The following is a 26,209-nucleotide window of genomic DNA, read 5'->3' as shown; positions in this document are numbered from 1 at the left end:
TATTGGCACTACCGGTTATTCATACAGCGAATCAGAAAGCGTGTTAGAAAAACCCACATTGCTCAGCCATTTTTCATTGCAAAGTTTGGATGGTCGTGAAAATGAAAAAAGTTACTGAGAATTGAACCGATGCCGAATACATTATGAAGTTGGATATGCTAAATTCAGAGATTTGATATTGAATTTAAACTTTTTTATTTAGATTAACGAAAATGAGTCAAACTAAACGAGCATGGAAACTTCGTACGTAATAATTCTTTATTGGACTTACTCTGTATTATATTCATTCATGTTTCATCGCAAGTTTTTTTTAACTTTCATCCTTAAATATGCAGTAGGTTCTTTTCATTTAATTAATCACTGATATTTTCTAAAGGAAATTCTGAATGTGTTGTTTGTAGTATATGATAGTTCTGTGAAATTGGGCCCCCTGAAAGTTCTTGCCAAATTATTCACTGGCAGAAAAAAGCAGATTTAAATTACACAAGAAGTCATATGTCCTTTGACCATGTTGACTCAAAGATTGAAAGATAAAAACAGAGTTTATCACCATGTGCATAATAATGCAATTTGTTGTGTCTTGTGTTTTATGACCTATGCTATAATATGCTTTGCATCGTGATGAATATATTTTAAGGGCTAAAGTTAAGTTTGAATGCATTTAAGGGGTTGAATTGCAATTTTTATCTAAAATCAGATCGCTGTTGTAAGTGTTGTCAAAGATTCAGTCCTTGAGAAACAGAGAATGGGCAAAATTAGAGATGTTGAAGTATGTTGGAAAAAATCTTCATACATACACATTGTACAATTGCAGTGACCAGAGTAGATTTAAATCATAACTAGCAAACAACCAATTCTCACCAAGGACCTTTTCTTGCCAGTGCATTGTTACGTCACTTTATCAACACATAAAAGTATATACAAAAAAAATGAGGTAACTGACGTAACTGGCAAGGAATAACACTTGAAGAGAATTGGTAGCACACCGATATGGTTTATCAAATGAAAATGATTGGCTTGATTTACTTATATTTGAAATTGACTCAGACTAATGGTTTCTGTATCCACATTTTTCCTTTTTTTTTATAGAGGAGTTTGTTGCACATGGCAGCACGGTCAACTGTGTTGCTTTGAGCAAGAAATCCGGGCGAGTCATAGTAACAGGGGGAGAAGACAGAAAGGTCAACTTATGGATAGTTGGCAAGCCAAACTGCTTAATGGTAAGAACAGAAAGAAAAACATGATGGAAAACTTTAGAATTTTCAAAGATTAAAATTGCTTTATTGAATTCTCTTTAACGTAATATTTAATTACACAAAGGCAGAGAAATTGGCAGTTTAGAAATGGTTGCAATAAAAGAATAAGGAATTTTTGGTGTTGGGATTAAAGTCTGTCCGATATTACTTTATTTAGAGTCTTTGTGGACACACAACTCCAGTGGAATCGGTTCGATTTGGACATGAGGAGGAGATGGTGGTAGCTGGTTCCATGTCTGGAGCCTTGAAGGTGTGGGATCTGGAACAAGCCAAAAGTAAGAACTGAGTACAAATATTCTGTGCTGAAAGGGGGAGTGATGTTATTGAAATACTTTATGAGATCACAAAAGGCAGTTCTGACTAACTTCAATCATTCAACCTTAACATTACTCTTCATTTTGTTTAAACCTATAAAATACATGTGTGATAAAAATGATTATTATGATGTTATGATATAAAGTTATTGAGATTCTGTTCAGTGGCTGCGTCTCATTTGTGTTGTAGTTATGAGGACATTAACAGGGCATACATCTAGTATTAAGAGTCTGGACTTCCATCCTTATGGAGATTACTGCACCTCTGGCTCTCTAGACTGTAACGTGAAGGTTAGGAATCAGATCACTTTATTAGGATGTTTAACTAGCTTTTTTCTTCATTAGCATTACTAGCTTCAAATTTTTTTGAATTTCAAAAGTAATGTTTGTGCGTCTTGACTTTCACTTTTACAGTTGTGGGACATTAGGAAAAAAGGTTGCATTTACACATACAGGGTAAGTATGAACTTTTGTTACACAACATGATATTTGTGATACATGGTATGTGTATTTCACGTAAGTTGGTGTCTAAGACTTGAATCCAGATTTACTCTTCATCCACAGGGCCATAAGAATGGAGTCAATTGTGTCAGGTTTAGCCCTGATGGAAAATGGATTGCATCAGCTGGAGAAGATGGCCTTGTCAAGGTTTGATTTCATTGTAAACAGTTTTGTGTACAACTAGATAATCTAGTACATGTACTATTGATGCATGTTTTGTAGTCTAAGTACATGTATAATGGAAATTCAATATACATGCATATTCTATTGAAATAGATCTGGGATATCACAGCTGGTAAAATCCTGACAGATTTAACATATCACAATGGACCAGTCAACATAGTGGAATATCATCCAAATGAACTTTTACTGGCATCTGGCAGCTCAGACAGGTAGGTAGTGCCGAAACATTTACATATTAAACATGTAGTTAAGAGGTAAAAATATTGAAGATTTACCTTATTTGACATTTTTCACATTCAGCTACATGTGTATGTAGGTAGTGAAAAAACGTCCATGTGCATGTTATGCATGTGATTTTGGGGTAAAAATTTAGGAAATTGATCTGATGTGTGTGCTCTCAAATTTTGCAGGACAGTGAAGTTTTGGGATTTAGAGAATTTTAATATGGTGTCTACGACGGATGGAGACTCGACCCCAGTGAGGTATGAAACACTTGGCACAAATGTCAGCTGACCATTTGAAAAATGACAATTCAGATTTTTTAAAATGTTTTATTTATTAAATACTGGTAACGTTTCATATTGATTGATGAAATTTTAATACATTAATGATCAACTCAATAAACTCTAAAAATCAAAATTTACAGATGACTTGATGTTTAAAATGTTACTTTTAGGAATATTTTATTTCATCCGGAGGGAACGTGTTTATTCAGTGGCACAAAAGACTTGCTAAAAGTTTATTCATGGGAGCCATCAAAATGTTACGATTCCATTCCAGTCAATTGGGGAGAAGTAGCAGATATAGCCATAGGACAGAACCAGCTGGTAGGTATTACATGGAAACTGTCATTTATATGCAGAACAAACCAGAGAAAAAAAAATCAATATACTTTGGCTGCTTGAATTTTTATTTCACTGACTCAATCAAGTATACACAAAGAAATTCCAATATTACTTTGATGAATATTGGAATGCTTGTTACATGTATTCATTTTTTTCTTCAATTTCTAATGATAGAGAAATTTTTTGTTTTTTAATCAAATTTATGACATTTAAAAGGAGACATTTATATCTTTAGATGCAATTGGAAAAACAAAAGAATGATATATATAAGCCAACATAAGTGTCTATGTTAACATGAGTTTGTATTGCTGCAATTTATTTGTATTTGTTTTTTTTTTCTTGCAGATTGGAACATCTTTTTCACAGACCAATGTTTCCACATTTGTAGTAGATCTGAAGGTAGTTATTTCATTTTCACCCATGACAAGTTACTGGATGATATGCCACTAGCCTACAAATATGGATTATATCCTTATCAGTTTTTGGATATATATATTAATGTATATGTACATGTATATGTAATCATAAAAGTATACATACATTATATGCAATGATAAAACAAAAAATAGCCAAGAATTAGATTACATGTCTTAAAAATCAGTACTACTGCAAGAGTTTATTATGTCCATTATGTTTTAGTTGAAGCATGGTATAAAGTAATGATGATTTGATGAAATACTTGCTAAAATTTGATCAAATACCTGATATATTTAATTTATTAAAAACATTTATCATGTACTTATGTACTCAAAAATGCTATTCTTTCAGAGGGTTCAGCCATTTGGAGGAATCCCACACCAAGAGGGTGGATCCAATTTTTCCAGGTGAGACCAATATATATTATCTAACAAGCGCCATTACTCTCTTTTCTGTGTGATTCTGCAATTTCAATTCATACTTTGCATTCATCACCACCATTGTTTCATTTTCAGTAAAAATATAGATGAGGTTTTCACCGATTTAAGTATATCTAATTCCTCTGTATCAGAGGGCCTAAAACAGTAGGTATCTTTTCAACCATTGGCTGATATCTATGTTGCATGTTGGGATAGGATTGATGTCTTTTTTTATGTGCATTGTAGACTCGGAATGATGCAACATGTAACTAATACCTATCAAGATGATATAATAAAATAATGCAAGAGCTTTGACTCCTGTTCACATTTTCATTGTGTATTTTTATCAACAAGATAAATTCAATATCTTTGTAAGTAATTAGTGCATCTGCATACCTGCAGAAAGTTCAAGAGCTCTCAAATATTGGTTATTGTAAACTGTAACCTGTCATCATGAATATTCTATTCTTTTTTTGACTAGTATAATTGAAGTTATAATGTTGTCATATGGCTGGCTATAGCATTTTGGTCACAAATTATGTAGCTGTGCTTTTCAGTATCTTATTCAGACATCTCTTATACTAAACTTGTATTATTTGCCACCACTATCGAAATCTTTGCTTACTCATAACAATCTATACATGTATTAACATTATTATATAACCAACTTAGTGCTTCGTCATCTTGCATTTTGTTGCTCTATATTCATATGTGCAAAATTTCCCTTTATTCTTCATCATGTGGTGCATATTTCATTCATTAAAAATAATTTTTTGCTTTTCATATAATACATATGAAATTTGAGGATTATGACAATTTTGGGGTGAATTTGAATTGCACTTCATTCAAAGATTTTGAGAATGAAAATTAAAAAGAACAAAGATTATTCCCTATTGACTGCATGTTTTAGCTGGCTTTAAAGTTTGGTTTTTTTGTCTGTTTTCCATCCCTCAGCAGTCGAAATAAATTCATCACCGAGAGGCCGCCCACTCAGTCCTCTAGACAAGCCAGGTAGGACTTAATTGACCAATCATTGATCAATTTCTCATCTATTAACGATTGTTGTGCATGTCACGGTTTGGTATTGACAGCTTGTGTGGCATTCTAGAAATAACTCAAAAATATACCTCTGGGGTCAAGTTAAAACTGTTTTGTTTGGCTTTTTTGTAATGTTAATGAAAATTTGGTGTAATATTTATTGTTTTCCATTCCATGAAATAATTTATTGCTTACAAAATCTCATTTTGTGTGTCAGTTTTATTGAGATCTTTTGTGGTGTTGAATTTAGAGGGGGGGTTGAAAGATTTTTAAATAGGAGAAATAATGCATTGTGTTGTCAACTATTGCAGTGTACCAAAAGAAGACATCGAAGAACCGACACAAGACAAAGAAGACCAAGACAATGACTCTTTCGAAATCGCAAATCCAGAAGATTACCGACAAATATTCCGACCAAAATCTCGACTCTCACATTCCCCTACCAGGCAAATAGAGCCTTTCCAACCACCTCCGGAAGATGGTATGTTCCCAACAAAACATGTGTCCTCCCCTCGTAATGTGAATCGTCAGATCTCCTCCGATCGGAAAGGCTCAACAGAGCGTAAATCTGCCACCCCGTTTCGAAAAAGTCAGTCCTCCAAATCTGTCTCGGACGATGGTAGGCCCCTTGTGTAATGTATGATCTGTACGCTGCATGTTGACTTAGCTCGGAGGTGTCCAGGACGGTGTAGGAACTTACCTATATAGTGTATCTGACCCTTCCTTTTTAATTGCTTACCCTAGCTGGCTTGTTGCTATAAGATTTACAGGGTATTCATATCCTCATCTACATATAAATACATACATGTATGGTACTATAAAACCAGCTGATATGCAATCTGATTCTTCAGTGATTTTAGAATTCATTATCAATGAAATGTAGGGAAAAGTTTATTAATTTTCTTTGGATTTTTGAAAAAACTTTGCATACTATTTTTAGATGAAGAATCAGATGAAATTTTTAGACATCTAATCATTACTTATTTACTCATATCGGTAGTCCTGTATCAACTTACCCTATTACATCTATCAACTTGTCTTGTCCAAAGTCTCTACATGTACATGTATTTATATATCGGAATAAGTTTTTCAAAGATAAGTTGTACAGTTTATTTATGTAATGTAATGAAGACTTGCGGCATTGGAAAAGTTAAGGAATGGTTTCAGCTATGGATGACTGATATTTTCTTTGAGATAACAAGATAACAAATCAAAGGATGAAAGAAAAATTACCATGTCGTGCACTGATCTCTTTAATTTTTTTGTCCCATTTTGTTAGAAGTTTTTTCTTTGAGTTCAATTTTTATTGTCTGCACATAGCATAAAAAATTGTAAAAAATTTATTACTAGGTGATATGGAACCAGTGAGGCAACCAGCACCAACCAGGTCCAACAAAACCAGTAAACCGGTCAATAAACCGCCCAGTAAACCAGTTGTCAAGCCTTCTCCTCGACAACCAGAGGAGGACAAATCGGGAATATCACCAGAGGATTTCTTACCAGTAACTACTCAATCTTTTGTTATATCAAGTGTAAAGATAAGAGTACTTTTATTTTTTTATTTATACCCCAGCTTTGTTTGCAAAATTATTTTAAGATATAGGAATGTCAATTTTTGGGTCCATTTCCTTTTAACTTTTTGAAGCAAAAACAATGGTTTGTAGATAATACCATTTAGTGTGTGTGTAAACTTAAAATTTACAAGTGTGGATTTATTCAGATTGTATGTTTAATTGAACATTGAATCTGTTTAGCAAAAGGCTGGCGGGAATGATGGCTACAGTTCGTATGGTAGAGTGCCTTCTGAGAATGAGACATTATCAACCTTGTTCAGTGGGCATGATGCCATGGCCAGGGTTTTAGCACATCGGAGCAAGAATCTGCAGATTGTACGGGCCATGTGGACTTCAGGGAACACAAAAGTAATTTTTTCATCCTTTTGATGCTAACTTTTCTTTACTTTAAAGAATATTTTGCAAAGCTCAAGAAATCTAGGCAACATGAACATTTTCTCAGTTTAAAATTCCTGTAATGTCTTTGTAATTTGTTTAAGATTATCTACTTACACTTGGTTATTAAGAAAATTGCTGTAAACAAGTAATACTGGTAAGTCCTTTGCTAAAAACCTGATATACATTGGTACAAAAAAGGTTTTCTTTCTTTTTTTACAGACAGCAGTTGATTCGGCCATTAGTATGAAAGATCCCTCTGTGATAGTAGACCTTCTCAATGTATTGAACTTAAAATCGTAAGTACATTTATCAACATCAAAGAATACTGTGGAATCGTTTAAATTTGTGGGGACCATTTTTTGTGGGTTTGCTCGTTAGTGGGGATGTAACTTCATGGATGCATTGGTTTTCAGTTTCAGTAAGAAAATTAACTCTTTCAAAATTCGTTTTCGTTGAGGATGCAAATTTGTGGCGTAGGGCTACATGTACCTATGAAAACAATGAAATTAACCACCACAAATTATAATGATTCCCCACTGGCACAAGTAGATGGTTTTTGTCAGAGGATCAGTTCTCATATCCTTATATATTGAATGAGCAAATACATTGCACCATGGAAAGTGTCATGTAATTTCTACATTGGTTATCATTTCAGTTTTATGATTCATGATGTATATGTACTGTTTGTATAAATTGTTTGTCATGTATATATACTGGATCGACATTTCTGTTCTGGCAAGCTTGTTCTATTTACATGTATTGAACATGTTTTTTTTTCTGCTTTGAATTGCAGAGGCTTATGGAGTTTAGATCTTTGTTCATGTTTGTTGCCTCAAGTACAAGATTTAATGGACAGCAAATATGACAGGTACATAAATGTATAGGTCTGCCTAAATTATTACGAATATTAGCATCTATCGATTATTTTTAACAAATGTTTTTAAAAGAATTAAAAATTAAGTATCGCTCAATATTTGTTTGACTTTACAGATGAAATTGAGTTGATTTTTAACAGTCTCTATTTTGTTTTGTCAGTTATGTGACTGCAGCATGTGAGGCACTGAAGATCATGTTGAGGAACTTTGGACCCGTGATAAAGTCGAATCTGACGGCCCCACCAAGTCAAGGGGTGGATCTATCCAGGGAAGAAAGGTGACTGCCATTAGTTTGGGTCCAGTGGTGAAATAAATTTTTCTTGTAGTTAAATTCAAATATAAATTTGTGCAAAGTGGAATAAATAAAATGAAAAATGCTTTTATTGTTTATAATTGTAGGTATCATAAATGTAGACAATGTTAATATGAAAAAAAAAATTATTATTTATATTTGTAGGTATCGCAAATGTAGACAATGTTATGAAAACCTGTGTAACATCCGGTCAAAGGTAGCTAGTAGAGGCGGAACGCCTGGAAAATTAGGACAACTGCTGCGTGAAATTCAAATTCTAATGGCAAGCATGGACTGAAAATGTAAGACTTGACAGAATTCTATGATATGTGTGTGACTCTATGCTTAAAACTGAATCTGGAGCATCTTTCTCAAGCTGACAAGGGCTAAGGTGATGACCTTCTATTCGTCCAGGATTAAAAAGGTCACCCACTAGGAAACAATCTGTGATCATGATGTGATATATGACAAAGTGCTATCCGCACAGAGTGATTTCCCCTTTATGCAGATTTATTTATTGGTGAACAACTTAAGTGGAACAAAGATGTTGCCTAACATGTGCATTGCAGGCACTGTCAACAAAAATTTTTTGGTTCACTATAATAAAATCTTGACCAATCCCGACTTCCTTCTATGATGCTACTGATGTAGGTATTATCTTTGAAATGTATTTTTGCCCTGTCAAAATACTAAACTGCACAATTGTTTTTTTTTTTTGGGGGGGGGGGGGGTTCCTATATAAAAATCCTTTCAATTAAAGGTAAATTTTAAGTGCATGTTCAAGAATATTTTTTGGAATACCTATGTGTGTACATGTATATACATTTTAATGAATGCAAGTGCTAGAAGTGTTTTTCTTCCCTTCTTTTATACTCCTTATTGAATAGATGCTACCTGTGCCTACACTAAAATTAATGGAATAAAAACCCCTGTGTGAGTGTTTTTGTTTTACAGTAAGGTTGTTAACATTCCAAAGGTCATGGCATATCAACAGAAAAGTGCACAATTTTTTCTTTTATTGTGATACAAAAATTTATGCATATGTAATGTGCAATACATGGTCCATTGTAGGAAAGAAAGATGCAAACTTGTATTAATAAATCTAAGATGAATGAATTATTAATTAATTAATTGTTCTAATATTGGCTCAAAAGAAAGGTTGTTGTGTAATTATTTTATTTTTTGTGCATAAAGCAAAATATTTAGATTTTTGCGTTATTTGAAAATTGATTTTCAGGTTTGTGTGGATGAATAAGTACCTACAGTGTATTTACAAAATGAATGTACATCTATCAAATGTTTATGGCGTTTAAATGAAATTTACAATCCCTGACTTGTTATTTTTTACTGTAAATTCTTTGTCCTATATTGCCATCAACACTTGCGTCAGTTACACTTGGTAAAATTTGGTAGGCATGCACTCTTAGTTTTTGAGCTTTTCACACCAGAGGCATTACATGTAATTACTTCCAGTTTGTCAGTCAAATAATTAAGTTCACCTCAGTGCTTGCTTTATCCCTGTTCAAATGCATTTGTATTTTTCATGTACAATATGTTTAAATTGAAAATGTAAAATAAATTACATTTTAAAATGAAATACTTTTGGGTTATTCTCTCAGTATCCTCAAAACATGATTATATAAAATTGTGTATTATTTCTATGACCAGTTGGTAATTTTCACTTGAATCATTAGTAATATATTCATTTTTTAGGGGTGGGTGGGGAGGGGATATATCCACATCTAAAAGGACATGCTTTTTGCCCTTCACGTGCTGCCCCAAGTATAGGGTGATTGCATTGTATAACCTCCCTCACGTTGTGTAGACCCTTCTAAACCTGCCATAATTCGGACAGTATAAGTATGTGAACAGTTCCATATTGCACTGCTATAGTTGTAGTTGATAAGGACGGCCCTGTTAATATATCATTATATCAGATACCGCTGACCCAGAAAATGACATTTATAAAATGTGACTAGATTTCCCAGTTCCATTCATTTCAACACAATAACACAAACATGAAGGTCCTTGCGGTGCTGTTATCCCTTTTTGCTGTAGGACATTGTCACCTGTGCCTCCTCAGCCCGCCCCAGAGAGGGTCCATGAGCGGCATCAACACCCCAGCGGCCAATGACTGTATCCTGACCACGGGGCCGTGCGGGGGCCGCCAGCCCGGGCGGGACGCCACTTTCTACGGTCGTGGCGAGAACATTACCGTCACGTTTATGAAGAACTTGGATCACTACAACAAGACCAATCCCGGGAAATTCGTGATTTCACTGAGCGAGCGGCAGACGGTCGCGCCAAAAGTCCTGGCCACTGTCCCGGACGCGGGCGAGCCCTCGCTCCATATCTACTCGGTGAAAGTGATGGCGCCCAGGGAACCCCCCAACACCATGCACTTCCTGCAAGTGACGTATGAGCCCAACAACGCGCAGGCGCCCAAGGCGTTTTATCAGTGCTCGGATGTGGGATTCGAACCCAGACCGTAGACATAAACGTGTATAGATTTGACTGAAATGTGTATTTTTGACAATTAATTTATGGTACGTGTGTTTTCTTTTGATGAAATAGTTATATATTAACGGTGCAAAATTCTCTGTGTGTTGTAAGGATGCCTGTTGACTTTTGTACTGTATAGAATTAGTGGATTAGGAATAATTTATACCTATTTACAGTGATTTAAATACGGAGACATAATTGAAAATATAAAGAGGACAGAGTAACCTCGTCTAGACAACATCAAAACGGTTTGATGAAGTGGGAGGGGTTGACATTTTAAACGGTGCATTGACCCAATCTTAAGATGTAGGCGCCGTGACCAGTAATTTCATTACATTCCAATCTATAGGTAATTGTAAGAAGGAGAAAATGTTGATTTGAAATTCGAGGGGTTTAATTTTGTTTAAAACGCAATTGAAGAGGATTTGGCTGCATGGTTGCTTCAATTTTTTAAAGATATTCCAGAAAAGTGGTTAACCAAACGATCACGTGACAATCGACTCTTTGTTGTAGATTTACACATGCACAATATGCAATGCACGTGTTTCGCTTTGTGTTTTTCTTATAGTCGATCCATATTTATCGATCATACAGTATCTTTATAAGACGAGGTGTCTGTGAAAAGTATTGAACTATTCCAACTATAGATCAGAACGTTTCGATTTTTTTGGACAGATGACATAACTTCTTGTTTAGTTTAGAATTCCCTCTTTATTCGGTTTGTCTATCTAAACAGTCTTTTGGGAAGTAATTCTAGTTCACCGCAAGATAGGGAAACAATTTCCCTAATTTGATGTGTAAAGTTCGCTTCCGAGTCACTTTTACAAACATCTCCTCCCTCCCCACCCGGCTATCACCCCCACCACCCCGAATTCCCGTTACTTCCCTCCCCGTCCAGTAATTTCTTGTTATCTTGTAAATTTTCGGCCGGGGGGGGGGTGTTATATTTCGATATTTTCCCCCATTTTACGTTTAGCCTATATGTCTAAATAATAGTTGAATCAAACTTGGCGAGTCGAACTGAAGTTAATTCACCAATTCATTCACTAGTCCATTTTTAATGTAGAATAAAAAATAAACTTGTAAGCTTGCACCTGTAACTGGTTTTATAAAGATTTTTAATGTGTTAATGCATAAACGTACATGCTTTTTGACTTCTAGTGCATTTGTTGCATTGTTGAAAAAAGAGACAATAGAATGTTTTAGATTCCAGATGCAACACTGAAACGCATTACAGCATCAGTGTCTAAATTCTTAAAATAATAAAAATCTCTTCAAGTTATATCGCCTTCGAAACACGAAGCAATTTGTGTCTTCCTTTTTTCTTTTCAACAATTAAATGTCATTTGAAACACTGTCTATGTCAAAATAACCCACTTAAATCCCCGTTCACTTGCACGTCAGTAGGGTCTTTGCAGCAGATTTTTTCCTTCTTGGAATTGTAAAAGGTATAGCTTTATGACGAAAAAAAAAATTTTGGTTGTGAGAAAAAAAAGTTTAAATAGTTTATTCATGTGCTGTTTACAAGCATTTATAATTTTATAGATATTTCTTGTCAAACTGAATAGTCTGCTGTCTGACTTTTGTGCAGAAAGACGAGATTAAACGTTTGCAGAGAGATATATGCACCGATGCCTATTATCGCTTCTAAATCCAATACTGTTCCTCGCGTCTAAAACATTCTTCACCAGCTGTCCCGTTTTCACCTGACCGTGGGTTTCTTTTTTTCCCCCTTTTCTTCAAAAACATCTCTACGTACAGCGCAATTTCCTCTTTCAAAACAAGTCAGATTTATAAATAACTTTCCTCATCTTTATTCTAAAAATAAAAATCATATATAAATAAAACAACATTTTGCGATAGAACCTAGTAATATAAAAGCATGCGTTTTGACACCTTGCCGGGTGTAAGTCTTCAAGGTTGTCTTAATTGATTGTTGGATTTCTCTGAATTTCTAGCAAAGATCCCCGTAGAAGAGATAACAAAAGAATATTGGAACTGAACACTGAATAGAAGGGGGCGTTGTTATAGAGACTAAACAAAAACAAAACATGTTCATTGAACAAGATTTGCATGGCAAATAAAATACAGTACAAACACACATACTAAAGCGCTTCATTTTTAAGTTCCCTCTATAGTTCGGAAACTTGGTATTTTGCCCGTACACCCATGCACTAAAACGGACATGAGTATCCATTCAAGTATTCATAAATCACTCTCTTGTACACATAAATACATCCACTCTCTGCATTTAACCAAGGTGGCTGAATTCGTCTAAAGCTATGTACTCTTTCAAACACGTTGGAAGGATGAGCTTTCTGATATTTGACAAAATTGAGGTATCCCCTGACCCTTTATTAAGCGACTGCCGAATACTGAACCGGCAGATATCTGAAAGCGAGGCTGGGTTGTGGGACCGCTCCTTTAACCACGCCATCATCTGGAGTCCATTCGTTGAGGTATCAATCCCTGAGAAAGCTAAACGTCTGAAAGACCTGGAGAAGGTTGGAATACGTCTATTGCACTGTTCCACTTCGTCGATGGTCAAGTGGTAACCACTTAGGACCATCAGTTTGACCACATTTGGATCGCATCTCGTAAAAGCGTCCACGAGTGGACTTCGTCCGGCGTACTGATCCAGTGTTGGAATTTGGCAGCCATGATACAACAGAAGTCCAGCAATGAAACTGTTTCCAAGAGATATACACGACATCAGGGGAGAGTACTGTCCGTCACACTGGCTCAGTCGACTTCCGTTATCCACCAACATTTTGGCTATAGAGTCTAGACAATTATACGCATGTCTCTGCGAAATCCGGAAGTAAAAGATGGCTGTTGAAAATGGCGTTGCTTTGTACTGAGTAATGGCATTGACGTCAGCTCCATCTTTGAGTAGTCGACGAACTATATTCTCGTTCCCGACCCGTATTGCTTCGTGAAGAGCAGTCCAGTCATTTTTTGTTTTTGAATTTATGTTAGCTCCACGCTCACATATAAGATACACTACGCCTTCCAAGTTTGTGTGAATGGCTCTTTGCAAAGGACTGTTGCCAGAATTGTCCAAAATGTTGACGTCACATCCACACGTGATTAAGTATGACGCAATATCACTGCCATAGTGATTACAGGCAATATGTAACGGAGTCTGAGATTTGTTGTCTGTTGCGTTATAGTCCCACTTGTTTTCCACCAATAAGTACACAATATTCACGTATCCATATTCCGCAGCCCAGTGGAGGGCGGTGCGTCCGAATCCGTCGATATAGTCTACATTCCTGTAGTTACCCCCAGATAAAATGGTCCGCACTTGTTTCTCTTTGCCCGATTTAACCGATTCTAAGAGCAAGTAGTCATCGTCCACTTGAATATTGTTTGGCATTGTGGGCATGTGAAAAAAGTTCCGCACTCTCATTCGAGTGAATAAGTTATAGTTTCTCCCTTATATATTGATCCTTGATCAATTCTAGGAATTAAGTCCTCCGCGAGATAGCTTGGTTGGGACGTTTGCTTTAACAGTATGTGGTCCTGCAATTTCTGAAAGAAAGAAGAAATTAACAGCTTAAAAATCGAACAAAAAAAACCACTACTACAAGCGCATATACAGGCTCGTTTACATATCCACACACTTGTTCTAGTACATCATTAAATCGTGCACTCCATCGTTAACACAGAATGAGCATTGCAAAGATCACGACCATTTCACCACAAAGTTTTACTACTCACCCGATGTATCGTCTTTGTTTTGTTTCAGGACCACTAAACTCTAATGTACACAACAAGACACAGGATTGCTCATGCGCGTGCATGTAAGAGGGGTTGTTGTGAGGGAAATTATATTATGAGTTTGATTGCCAAAAAACATAAGTAGTTAAGCGGCCGATTTATCTGATGCTATCACTCGTTCCATTCAGTTTCTGATCTTGTTTCTATACGAGCAGACGTTCGGATGGGTGCCAAACACAAACTCGCTATCTCGAGAGAAGCTCCTAGTGTGCAGTGTATTGCGCGTGTATTGGTAGCGATTGCTGATAAAAATATTTATTTTATCTTGAGATACTATGAAGGTCGACTGGTCAAACATCCATCTGTGAAAGTTTTTCGTGTTGAATCGGAACTGTTAAATCGTCGACATATCATCTAATTCGTATTGCTTTCTTTGGAGCCTATATGTGCAAAATTTGCAAAATACATTTGTAAAATATATAACATCAATTCAAGGGAATTTTAAGTCACGTGCCTTACTATTAGTATATACAGCTGTCCGTGAAAACACGTGTCATATCTTCAGGATAGAATTTCATTTTCGTCGGTGTAAAAAGCTCACGTTCCAATCAGAAATTCGTTAAAATTCTGCCTGAATACCAATTTTTTAATGCAAAGAGTGTGCACAGCAATATGGGTGATATACTAATATATCAATGTATATATTTAAAGATAGTACAGCTGAATGTAAAACACGTGTCATTTCTGCAGCTAGGATAAAAATTCATTATTTTTGGTCGGTGAAAAAAAATAGCTCATGTTACAATCCGAAGTTTGTTAAATTCTGCATGAGTAGCAATTTTTTTAATAAAAAGATTGTGCTCAGTGACATATTGGGGGCGTATATGATTTAAAATCGTGTAATAATTGAGTGGATTGCAACATAAGGACAGAGATTTAGCCGTGTAAATATCTTGTAAGCTAATGGCTAGAACTTGTTAACACGCCGTGCATCGCGCAATGTTAATTGTTCTGTAAGTACAGCTGATCATCAGGTAACAGATTGGGAAATGCAGAACTATATACGCGGCGGATCCAACATTTTATTGTTCTCAAAACGGCGTTCCTACAGTGTATATCTGTTTGTGTAAATCATGCAACTGCAACCTTTTAAAAGTTTCTCTTTGGCCAAAATGATAATGAGAGCATGTCTATTCCATGTAGGATGTATTGAACTGAACTTCAATTTGCCCACAACTGTCAAACTAAACGGATAGCGTGTGTATCTCATTACATGTTCTGTATAGATTTCTTATTTTTTTTCATACAAAATGCCGATACAAGGTCAAGCTAACTGAATAGTAGAAGAGTGGGTGTCAAATCGAACCCATTTTTAATCAAAATCTGAGCCTTCCTAATCATCTTCATCATCAAATACGTTTACAATATGTACACTTATAATTGCTCGTACAGCTGTACGCATATACATTGTATGTCCGCAATTCGGTACATTCGTCGTTGTTTGTGGGGTTTTTTTTTCAATAAAAAAGGATGGATTAAAACAAATGGTAAAACATAAGACGCAACTTAAAAGTACAACTTAAATTAAAAACGAAATTTCAGCGATTTTTTTTCAAACCTTACATATAGATTACATGTACTGAAGAACTGAGAAGAAAATTAAAACACATACCATCGATATGAAAAAGGAAGAAAGCTTTTGAACATGATCCGTCGCCGGTGACAATGACTGAAGAACAGGGACATCTTCTCCTCTTATGCTGCGGAAACCGACACTCGCCGAACGGGGCTCTGGTAGGGGAACAATTAATTAAATGTTTGTCACGTTCGAGTGATTCCCCCGTGACGGATCGGGTCATATGGTCACTTTAATGGCTGTGGTACGGATGTTGCGGTCCTGGCAGACACGCTTCAGTGCAAATGTACCCATTATATTACGTCACGTGACGTGTCCGGGTTTGACATCCTCTGTAATTAAAATGAGTTTAAAATTCAAATCTATATAATTTACTTTTAACTTAATTTCAAATATAAAAACAGTAAAACTATCAATAGCAAAATAAGTTATCGAAAATAGTTTGATACAAGTATTACATGTGTATATTTAATTTTATAGACCTATTATACCTAACAAATGAGACCTATATATACGATTAAAAATGTTATTTTGTTACCTTTAATAGCTAGAATAGAGCATGTGCATGGATTTTTTTAAAGATTCTTCCCTGCGTATTGCAATATAGGACTACCTTTCGCAGAAACTAATAAAAAACATGAATTGCAAAAGTGATCGAAAAAATGCCCCTTCCTATAATTGCATTGAACTTGGATGATACAAAGGAATATGTCCTTTTGTCCTCGGCATATTTTTTTCTTAGAAATTTCTTGCTGGTTTAAAAGTTTACACTGCCATATCAGTAACGCGGGCTTTGTACAATCACATAAATGGCTATCCGAGCGTTATAGAAATTTTGACAGAAGCAAGGCTATATTATTAAAAGAGCATTGTTGTGTAATTCCATCGATTGTTGTGTAGTTATTTATCATTTACAATTCATAATATCATGTCACAGCTATTGAAGCAATTCAATTTCTGTATTATTAAGACATTTTAAGTCGTAAGTTGATATTTTCTTGTCTTTTATTTCGAGCAAGGGGTGTCCATTAAAAAAAAACAATTTTCCCCAGATAATCGAGGCCTCTTCTGTGTGTGTGAAAATGTAAAAAAAAAAACAAACCAAAAAAAACCGATATTTCCTGGAATTTTTAAAACTGTGTTAGAAGGTAAAAATGAAAAGATTAGGATTTGCGATAAAACGATTGGCGCAAGATAAGAGTGTATTCTTACATGAAATTGTGATTAATATCAAAGTTGAAAACTAATACTTTTCCTTTAAAATGTCAGTACTTGTATTAATTATAATCAGATAACAAATCTATTTATAAATGTTATATTCTGTATGCTTTTCCACTAGATTTACCCAAATACATGCCCACGGTCAAAGCGATTTTATAGCAAGAGATACAGATCAACGCGATCAATTAATCAAGGTCTCCGTTAAGATGGGTCCTCTTTGTTCAATTTGTTCAAGCTGAAACAGTCGTGGCGACGATTAAATGACAGGTTTCATGGAGGGGGTGCTTCTTTAATCCCGTCCGGGGTGGTTACGGGGATTTACATCGAGTCCATTAACGTTTATTTATACGGCGTGGTAATCGTGGAGGGCCGTGTCTTTATCCGGATAAACACGAAAATAAACAACCACAGCAATACAATTATGTTAATTTGTTGTCATTTGTTGCCGTTACAAACACTTATCTATTCACTTAGTTCTGCTTAAGTGGATACCCGGTACTAGCATTCACGAGAGAGAGAGAGAGAGAGAGAGAGAGTAACATTGAAAATAAATTAAGATTACATTTTATTGACAATATTCAATTTTCTAGACCCGCTAATGGTATAACTCACATTCGGTGTGGCATTTCAATTTATCTACAAATCAGAAAGAACATTGATTTAATTTTAATGTCCCCGATTTTATGATATTTTAATGACATATATGAATTTAATGACCATGATCAACTTGTGCTAAATAAGTCGTAAAAGTAAAGTAGATTTGATAAAAGAAATGACACTCAGAGAATGATATTATGTTTAATGTGGGGTCTTTTTTTTTTATATTATATAGAAACTTGCAAGTCTATAATTATACACCATGGAGCAATTTCCATTGAATATCAGATTGGACTTATTCAGCTAGTGAAAATCTATGGCACGTCTTTGAAAGTTAATGGACGATTATTCAATTATAAGATTGAAATTTTAAAAGGCAACAGTGTTAATTTTTTTTTTAAATTTTGCACCCTTAATTTGAAATGAAAATTTACCTCAGTGAATTAATGTACCGCGGTTATCATGCATGGCTATAATTATACCTGTTTATTCCTGTACACATAATAAAATTGGATCACCCCACCACACTTATTCATTCACAAGATGCACAATAAGTAAAGCAACCAAACATTAAGAAATAGTTTAACAACAATAACATATATATTTCGACTCTATATAAATATGATATTATCACTTACTTGTTTATAAATTCTTCGTCGATAATTTCGTATCCTTATACATGTAGTACATGTATGTAGAATACCCGTTTTCAATGTACTTTCGCTTGTGGCTTAGTCTGATTATCAAACATGTCATAATTTTATTACATTGTCTGGAAAAGGCAGGTTCTTTGTCCCTACATGTGATTATCTATAAATAGTATTCAATGTAAACAAAACTTTTTAGAGCCAATGAAACAAAAAGAAAAAAATTACTGCTGGAAAAAATCGTCACTTCCGGTTGTGATTGCTCATTAGTTCCTGACGAAAATATTTTGAAATAAAAGTCCCACAAAGTGGCACAGAGACATATATCAACATGGATGGTAAGATCTATCAAAAAATAATGTTCTGCATCAACGTGTCAAACGTAATTATTTATCTTCTTCTTGTAAGATTTATTCGCGCAAATAAAATCGTCACAATTTGTCTTGAGATGAATCTCTTTCTTTTTATCATGCCCACTTGATATACTCCTCATTAAAAGTGTTGTCATTATTCAAAACCAAATGCCACAAGTTTAGTACAATTGTCATTTTGATGCCCCCTCTCTCAGTGTCTATATATCATGTGTCCATCATCATGTTAACCATTATAAATGGTAGTCAAGGCACATGTACACATGAACTGGTATAATTCCCAAGGTATGCTATAATAACAGTTTGTGCATGTAATATCTAATGGCAGATGTGATTAAACAATGATGTCCTCAAACTTGATATTTATTTTTCAGATATGCTGTTTCAGTTAAAAGTAAGTATACCTGAGACCTGTATATATACATTTATTGCATGATTGTGAGGGAGGTATGAAGACTTATCCCCCCCCCCCCCCCCATGAAAATCATACATTCCCGAGGGCAACGCCTGAGGGAAATGTGATTTTTCTGCAGGAATAAATCTTCATATCTCCCGAACGTTCATGCAATGAATTGTTTATTATACCGAATGACAGGGATAATTTACATTAGGTTTTAATCGTTTTTCAACTATAATTGTAAAGCAATAACGGGATATGATGAAAAATATGATGATGACAGGGAAATATTATACAGTTGTTGACTGGAGTCGAGGGCAGTTGATCAGTTGGACCAGCTCGCAAACTGTTGCCCAAGGCCAAAGGCCGCGGGCAACAGTTTGCGAGCCAGTCCGACATCAACTATTGCCCAAGACACAGTCAACAACTGCTTTGTTATACCCCTTCTAATCAACAGCTTGTTTTCGCGGAATGTGACATCACCGGTCAACAGTCTTTTTTAACAGTCGATTTTAACAGTTCCAATCCAACAGTTCCAGTCCTACAGTCAAAATGCTAGACTTTTTTTGTATAGAGTTTTATAGTAACTGTTTTACAGGGGTATAACAAGAAGTTTTATTGCCCTGAAATGTGAATGTTTAGAAACAATCAGATAACACGTTAGATAAAATTATTACATTGAGGTATTTTAATGTGCTTTTCTACCTGCATTAATTGTTTAAACCACCTCAAAATGATATTTATTCTTAAAAGTAAAATATATTTAAAGGTATTTAATAAATACTAATTTTTTACAACAAACTCTCCTATACATGTTAAATACGTTGTGAAATGTAAGTTGCTGAAAATGTTTATTGTATTTGATTCATAGTTTACTACTAAACAACTTGAAAGACTGTCCAAAAAAGCAGAAAAAGAACAAAAGAAGGAAGAGGCAAAAATCAAGAAGGTACATGCATTTGTTGAATATTAAGTTAGACCACAGATCCATGTTATGAAGTGGCTGTAGGTAATGTACCAGGTACTCTTCTTTCCCAGGCTATAGCGCAGAAAAATGTGGAAGGAGCAAGAATCTACGCAGAGAATGCCATCAGAAAAAAGAACGAGAGCCTAAACTATTTGCGATTTGCAGCTCGAGTTGATGGAGTGGCAGCCAGAGTACAGACAGCTGTAGCAATGAAAGGAGTAAGTACATGTATAAAAGTGTATTAATGAGTTTACGTAAAATACAAATGTCTCATGAACTCTTCATACCACTGATGCTGATAGCTATGACATAGAACCATTTTAACAAGAGCTTGGACTTTGGGTAGTTGTGCCAAACAGCGATGTGACGTATGCCTGTCTATTTCATTGCTAGCCACTCAGCCATGGCTTTTGAAATCAACAAGATTTGTCAAGCTTTTGAGATAAGACTATGCAATTGATACATATTTCACTTAAAAGCACGTCAATTTAACTTGTTTTGACGCAAGGAATAAAAAACTATTCCCTACTGAAAGTGCAAGGTCTTGTTAAAATGGTTCTAAATTGACTGTAGAGTTAGTACATGTATGTCAATATCCAAGGCTCATTGGATAAGCCACTGTATAATTTATTAAAAGGACTGCATCTTAAAGTTAAAGAATCTCAGTTTTTGATAAATATTCGTTTTCTGCTGAAAGATTTTTGTTTATTTGAAAGAGAGCTTGGAGGACTGTTATTCAGATAAAAAATGGAGATCAAGCCATAAAAATTTTTATGACTCTAGTCTTTGTAAACTTTGAAGATAAAAATGTGTAGTTATTTTGATTTTTATCTAATTATGATAATTGATTTTTTTTTCAGATCACAAAACAAATGGAGGGAGTGACAAAAGCATTAGACAAAGCCATGTCATCAATGGACTTAGAAAAGGTTAGTGACACGTCATCAAAGTAATTGTAAGTTTGGAGCTTGTGTGAATTACTTGTTATTCAGAATCAAGAGTATGGTTCATTTACCAAGTCCAATGTGTGCATAATCTTTTGCACATAGTGTCAAATTATTTGACAATCCAAAAAAAAAATATACGATTATCTGGTATGTGATGAAACTTTATTTGACTTCATGGAGTTATTTCCCCTAGATTAAAATTGACATTGATCAAAGAGTTAAACAGTTGTTTGAAAAGAATGTTTCATATGTGCAAGAAGGCTCCATTAACACAACATGATGGTACTAGTATGGCTATGCTGAATACTTTTCTTTACAGGATACTGCAAATGGAAATCAAAGCAACTGTTTGTGCTAGAAAAGCCCACTTTTACACCGACTTATTTTTAAAACAATTTTGCTTGAAAAATGTGGAGTAAAATCATTGTTGCACTTACAAAAACATGTTCAAATATTTACAGGTTGAGCAAATTATGGGAAAATTTGAGAAGCAGTTTGAAGATATTGATGTCAGGACATCTGTAAGTTAAAGTTTTGAATATATGTATAAATGAAAGTTCTTTTCCTACTCATTTTTCGACTCGCAGAAAAAAGTACCAACGTGTGAGTTTTCTTTTTATCGCAGACCTTGGAGAATTCTATGAGCTCTGCCACCACATTATCGACACCTCAGGACCAAGTGGAGTCGCTGATGAAACAGATCGCTGAGGAGAATGACCTTGACATTACCGAACAACTCACAGATCTTAACCCAACGACTGCCTCCATCAGGGAAGACACGGAGAAGAAGAAGGAAGATGATTTGTCACGAAGGTGTGTACAGAAACACAAACATTACTTTCATACTCCAGTCTGATTAAAATAAATCCTCACTCTTTCAAGAGGAATGGGAGACTAAATGGTTTGATCAGCCTTCATTATATTAATACCCCCGTTTTTTTTTATCATGAAGGTTTGTACTTGAATCAGAGACATTACTGTTAATCTCCAATCTGAGTAAATATAAGCCCTTGCTTTTTCAAGGGAGTAGGAGGACTAAATGGATTTTACTAGACTTTATAATACCGATACTTCAGATTTATTACAGAGGTGTGTACACTAACACAGAAACATAACTTAAACATTACTCTCTTTCATTGTCTTCAAACCAATAACTGTCGACCCCAATAATTCAAGATGGATGGGAGATGAATAAATTTGATTTCATTTCATAATACCCCAGTACTTCAGATTTACCAGTGTTTTGTGCATAAACACAAACATTTCTGACAGACTGGCCCAACTGTCACCAACGCTCCTCAAGTCAATACTCAGCCTCAAGTCTTAGTTTTGACCTCAAATTAATTCACTTTTCATAAGGATTTAAGTTGAGGACTTAGTTGAGCGATTTGAAAATTTTGGCAAAGCCTGATTGGAGAAAAAAATCACTCTCATTCATTCTTCTCAAAGACAAATCTAATGGGTGTACTGTAGGACTGAACAGACTTTGTCTTACTCTGTGTTATTTGCTTGAAGTGATATTCCATTTCTAATAATAATTTTATAATAATTTTAAAGTACTTGAACTGCTTTCGTTCTTAAACAACTTTAATCTATAAATTAAAAATGGTAAAAGACAAATATTTATGAGTGCTTAATAGTTTGTATTTAATTGTTAATTTGTAAGTTCATTTTAAAAATATTAATTTTTGCATTGCAGGTTACAAGCTCTTCGACACTGATCATCATTCACTCTCTATGTTGTAAATACATGTAGTAGATAAATATGTAGTGAGAATATGTGCAGTGAGAGGCTTTGAACAGAGAGTATCCATATCAATTAAAAAGTGCTGCAATTTCACTGGGAATCAGAGCCTTACAAGAAGAGAGTATAGGAAATGATCAACCGACATCCATCAATTATTAATTGACAGTGTCTTGTGGTTTCTTTAATTGGCACTAAAGAGTTTGATTTTACTGTTCAGTTAGAAAAATCATATACCAGTTTATCTTCTCGTGACAAAGTTTTCATTCAACTAATTAGTTAAAATGGATAGTTATTAATACAAAAAGCTGCTGAATTATGTTCTTACTGGTAATATAAAGTTTTGCAAAGATTGTACATGTACCAGTAGTTACTCAAAAAAATTAATTTGATTTATTTTGAATCAAAGTTTGATTTAATAAAAATGTATGTTTTCTGTCGCTGACCTCAGTGATAGCCACGTTCTGGAACAGTTAATACAAATAAGAATCTATACAAGACCCTGTAATTTTTTTTCCCGATGTGAAGACATTTCTTGGGGCAATTTTTTTTTAATGTATTATTTGTACGTTCTCAGTATGCTGCAATATTTTAGGTTAATTTTCATTAAGAATTTTTCTCAGTGTAACAAAGTGGTCTATTGTGTATACATGGTTTACCCGTAGAGAAAAAGAAAAGAAAAGAGTTTTCAATACATATGCTAGGTTTCTGCAAGAATGCGACCTGTGAAAATCCTTAGAATTATTTCACAATGTCCAGGCATATACCGGTAATGATTTTTTATATGCCAAATCATTTAATGTACGTTTTTGATAATTTGTTAAAATATTTATTGTTTTTATGACATAAAATAAAATTACTGAAAAAAGCATTGAATTTGTGTGAAAAAATTCTTGATATGGAAGGTATAAATTAAAACCAGCTACTTACCAGTGCAACAATGATCAAAGCATGTGCAGGTGTATGAAGTCAAATGCTAAAACATCTGGACAATTTAGAGGAGTATATTTTATATTTTCTCCACATATTCAGTGTGTAACGGAGCAAACAAGTACTCAAGAAGAGGCCATGTTTCTCTTGGGTCGCAACACATTATGCCAACTTGTTTCTGCATGGCTGTCGGATGAAAAAGTTTAATGTTCTTGGCCTAACTGTTTCTAAAATGATTTTAAATGATTTGAATAATTTCAAAACAAGGTGACAGCGACCTTCTGTTAAATATACCCGGTACTTTCCTCCTGAGATGCATTAGCAGTCTAAGTGTTAAATTGGTTGGGGTCTCGCAGAGACAAAAAAAACTTGGATATGAAAACAAGAATGGACAGACAGGCTCATGGGAAAGCCATACCATCCATTAGATGAACTAATTATAGACAGTACATTGAGAGCAAATCTGATCTCTAACCTCTTTCACTGACCTCTGAACTCTAACCTGACAATAACCACTGATATACAGTATTCTACATTTCGTAAGTCACTTGTTAGCCCCAAACATATCAACTCTTGGCAAAATTCTGCCATTTCTGCTCTTTAATTAGTTGTTGACCATAAAAGTTTAAAAAAAAAAACTTCTAATGTTATAAGGGCTTACAAGTTTTTTAATTAAAATTATCACACTTTGCTGCTTATGTGTCTCTATACATTTATTTATGCATATCATGAAACTACAATTTAATAATTCACACAAAAGTTTCCCCATCATCATCTTCATCATCGTCCTCATCATCATTGTTCAATTCCTGTTCTTTGGTTTCTAGTTCTCTTCCAAGCTCCAACAAACGCATTCTTTGAACCATGGTGTTGTTCATCACATTATCTTGCCATTTTTCTGGGAAATTTCCAATATGGTCAGTCCTTGCTGGGTCAACATACTCTAGTCCCCTAACACCCTGTCCAGTGACTGGGCAGATCATTTCACCAAGCTGATGTAGGTACTTGTAAATTTCAAACTTCACACGTGGGGAATAGGCTTCATCCATTAACCGAATAAGAACAAGGTCTCCAATTTTCACCTTAAGATCTTTTTCTAGCACCCAATAATCCAGCCTTTTGTAGTAATACTGCAAAAAGTTAAAACAATGTACATGTTTACAAATTACAAATGTACTTCAGGCACTTTTATACTTTTCTTTGTTACAAATAATTTAGAATTTTTTTTTTTTTAATGGGATGTCTTTTGACCAAGACTACGGGGGAAAAATGAAATCAAACCCTGTTGAAAATCAGAGTAAATTCGGTCGCAAGTATGTCATTGGTTTGAGTAAATGATGATATGATAGTTTGCTTTAACTTAAATGTGATATAAGATACAATCCGACTTACCTTTGTAATATATGTGTCCAACTTCAACTTTAAAACCCTGACTTTTAATGTCTCGGGAGTTCCCACACTTCTTTTCATCACCGTTCCAGCAAATATATCTCTCACTGGCCTCTCCGGTGGTTTAACCTCGACACCTTGCTGTCTCAAAATGTTTTTTGGAAGCTTTTTATATACCCTAAACTTTTCTTTTGCTACATTCAAACGTAAAGGCATTTTTATGACCAAATTACTCAACCTTCGATTTTATTATATTTTTTTCCTACAACGAATTATGTTATCGGATCTACGCATGGGATACTAATATTAAAACCAAATATTTTTGCGTTGACGGAAATTGCCGAGTAGTTACGATTGGGCTTATTCCATTTTTTAAAATAAAATATAAAATAAATTTAGTGCATAAATTTATTGTTCATTTTTATCTTTTATTCTAAAACTCTATTTTACTTTTACACCATTTCATAAAAAAAAATTCTATAGTAGATTTCCGGTACAGCAAAAAAACCAAGGAAGTCGACGTTGCCATGGGTATTTCACACAAGTTAATGGCCGCGAAAGCTTCAGACGCTGAGTGTCTTGAAAGAATGAACGCAACAGAAATTATAATTAATGGTATGTTAGCATAACATGATGACGGGTTGTTATAGACGATTAAGTGATATATATCTGATATTTTTTTAAAGACTTTAATCAGAATGTTGAGCGAATTCTTTGTAAATAAACTGGTTACATGTATGGTAGCATATTTCTGCCCCTACATGTAAGATAAATTATGTCAATATGGAAAGGAAAGTATGTCAACATAAACATGTATGCATAAAATTCCTTAAAATTCTTTAAATAGCGTCATTTCCCTTAACCTCAATATATTTTATAAATAAAATGCAATATTTATCAGCCGAGTCTGCATGATGCACAAAATTGATGTCACATCATGACAACGCAATGGATCAAGACAATCTGAATTCTAGAATGAGACTTGTTCATCATAGTATGGATAATGCAGTGAGCTGATGTACCACGGTGACAACAAAATGGATCAA

General features: G+C 34.7%; 5 protein-coding genes across 10 annotated transcripts; 3 read left to right on the top strand and 2 right to left on the bottom strand.

Annotated features, from left to right (window-relative positions):
- The first annotated feature begins 52 nt into the window (after nucleotides 1-52).
- Nucleotides 53-8,803, top strand: LOC128187681 (katanin p80 WD40 repeat-containing subunit B1-like). Of its 4 annotated transcripts, none has more exons than XM_052858104.1 (20): nucleotides 53-243; nucleotides 1,090-1,220; nucleotides 1,414-1,531; nucleotides 1,761-1,861; nucleotides 1,985-2,026; nucleotides 2,135-2,218; nucleotides 2,348-2,463; nucleotides 2,665-2,736; nucleotides 2,931-3,081; nucleotides 3,445-3,498; nucleotides 3,868-3,923; nucleotides 4,032-4,100; nucleotides 4,893-4,946; nucleotides 5,285-5,454; nucleotides 6,324-6,475; nucleotides 6,728-6,895; nucleotides 7,145-7,221; nucleotides 7,719-7,793; nucleotides 7,961-8,077; nucleotides 8,258-8,803. In XM_052858104.1, the coding sequence occupies exons 1-20, from the start codon at nucleotides 213-215 to the stop codon at nucleotides 8,388-8,390; spliced, it is 1,971 nt and encodes a 656-aa protein (XP_052714064.1). In that variant the 5' UTR covers nucleotides 53-212; the 3' UTR covers nucleotides 8,391-8,803. The 4 variants fall into 4 exon arrangements, with proteins under 4 accessions (XP_052714064.1, XP_052714063.1, XP_052714061.1 ...); XM_052858103.1 differs by having other exon boundaries at nucleotides 4,890-4,946; XM_052858101.1 differs by having other exon boundaries at nucleotides 4,890-4,946; nucleotides 5,285-5,592.
- A 1,268-nt stretch (nucleotides 8,804-10,071) lies between these two features.
- LOC128187678 (uncharacterized) lies at nucleotides 10,072-10,769 on the top strand. Its single transcript, XM_052858097.1, has one exon. It carries the CDS (start codon nucleotides 10,111-10,113, stop codon nucleotides 10,582-10,584), a length of 474 nt encoding a protein of 157 aa, XP_052714057.1. The 5' UTR covers nucleotides 10,072-10,110; the 3' UTR covers nucleotides 10,585-10,769.
- A 149-nt stretch (nucleotides 10,770-10,918) lies between these two features.
- Nucleotides 10,919-16,282, bottom strand: LOC128187677 (putative ankyrin repeat protein RF_0381). Of its 3 annotated transcripts, none has more exons than XM_052858094.1 (2): nucleotides 15,990-16,282; nucleotides 10,919-14,128 (listed from the first exon to the last, which is right to left on the bottom strand). In XM_052858094.1, the coding sequence occupies exon 2, from the start codon at nucleotides 14,004-14,006 to the stop codon at nucleotides 12,846-12,848; it is 1,161 nt and encodes a 386-aa protein (XP_052714054.1). In that variant the 5' UTR covers nucleotides 14,007-14,128; nucleotides 15,990-16,282; the 3' UTR covers nucleotides 10,919-12,845. The 3 variants fall into 3 exon arrangements, with proteins under 3 accessions (XP_052714054.1, XP_052714055.1, XP_052714056.1); XM_052858095.1 differs by lacking the exon at nucleotides 15,990-16,282 and adding an exon at nucleotides 14,318-15,071; XM_052858096.1 differs by lacking the exon at nucleotides 15,990-16,282 and adding an exon at nucleotides 14,221-14,292.
- A 2,344-nt stretch (nucleotides 16,283-18,626) lies between these two features.
- Nucleotides 18,627-23,720, top strand: LOC128190027 (charged multivesicular body protein 1a-like). Its single transcript, XM_052861897.1, has 8 exons — nucleotides 18,627-18,756; nucleotides 19,164-19,183; nucleotides 20,058-20,135; nucleotides 20,225-20,371; nucleotides 21,014-21,082; nucleotides 21,562-21,621; nucleotides 21,726-21,913; nucleotides 22,800-23,720. Exons 1-8 carry the CDS (start codon nucleotides 18,750-18,752, stop codon nucleotides 22,819-22,821), a joined length of 591 nt encoding a protein of 196 aa, XP_052717857.1. The 5' UTR covers nucleotides 18,627-18,749; the 3' UTR covers nucleotides 22,822-23,720.
- On the bottom strand, nucleotides 23,434-25,471 carry LOC128190026 (28S ribosomal protein S17, mitochondrial-like). Its single transcript, XM_052861896.1, has 2 exons — nucleotides 25,167-25,471; nucleotides 23,434-24,904 (listed from the first exon to the last, which is right to left on the bottom strand). The coding sequence occupies exons 1-2, from the start codon at nucleotides 25,377-25,379 to the stop codon at nucleotides 24,524-24,526; spliced, it is 594 nt and encodes a 197-aa protein (XP_052717856.1). The 5' UTR covers nucleotides 25,380-25,471; the 3' UTR covers nucleotides 23,434-24,523.
- Nucleotides 25,472-26,209: the final 738 nt, after the last annotated feature.

The sequence above is a fragment of the Crassostrea angulata genome, chromosome 6 (assembly GCF_025612915.1).
Source record: "Crassostrea angulata isolate pt1a10 chromosome 6, ASM2561291v2, whole genome shotgun sequence".
In the NCBI taxonomy this organism is placed as follows: domain Eukaryota; kingdom Metazoa; phylum Mollusca; class Bivalvia; order Ostreida; family Ostreidae; genus Magallana; species Magallana angulata.
Note: the sequence above shows the minus strand (reverse complement) of the source record. Positions and strands in the feature narration are given on the sequence as shown.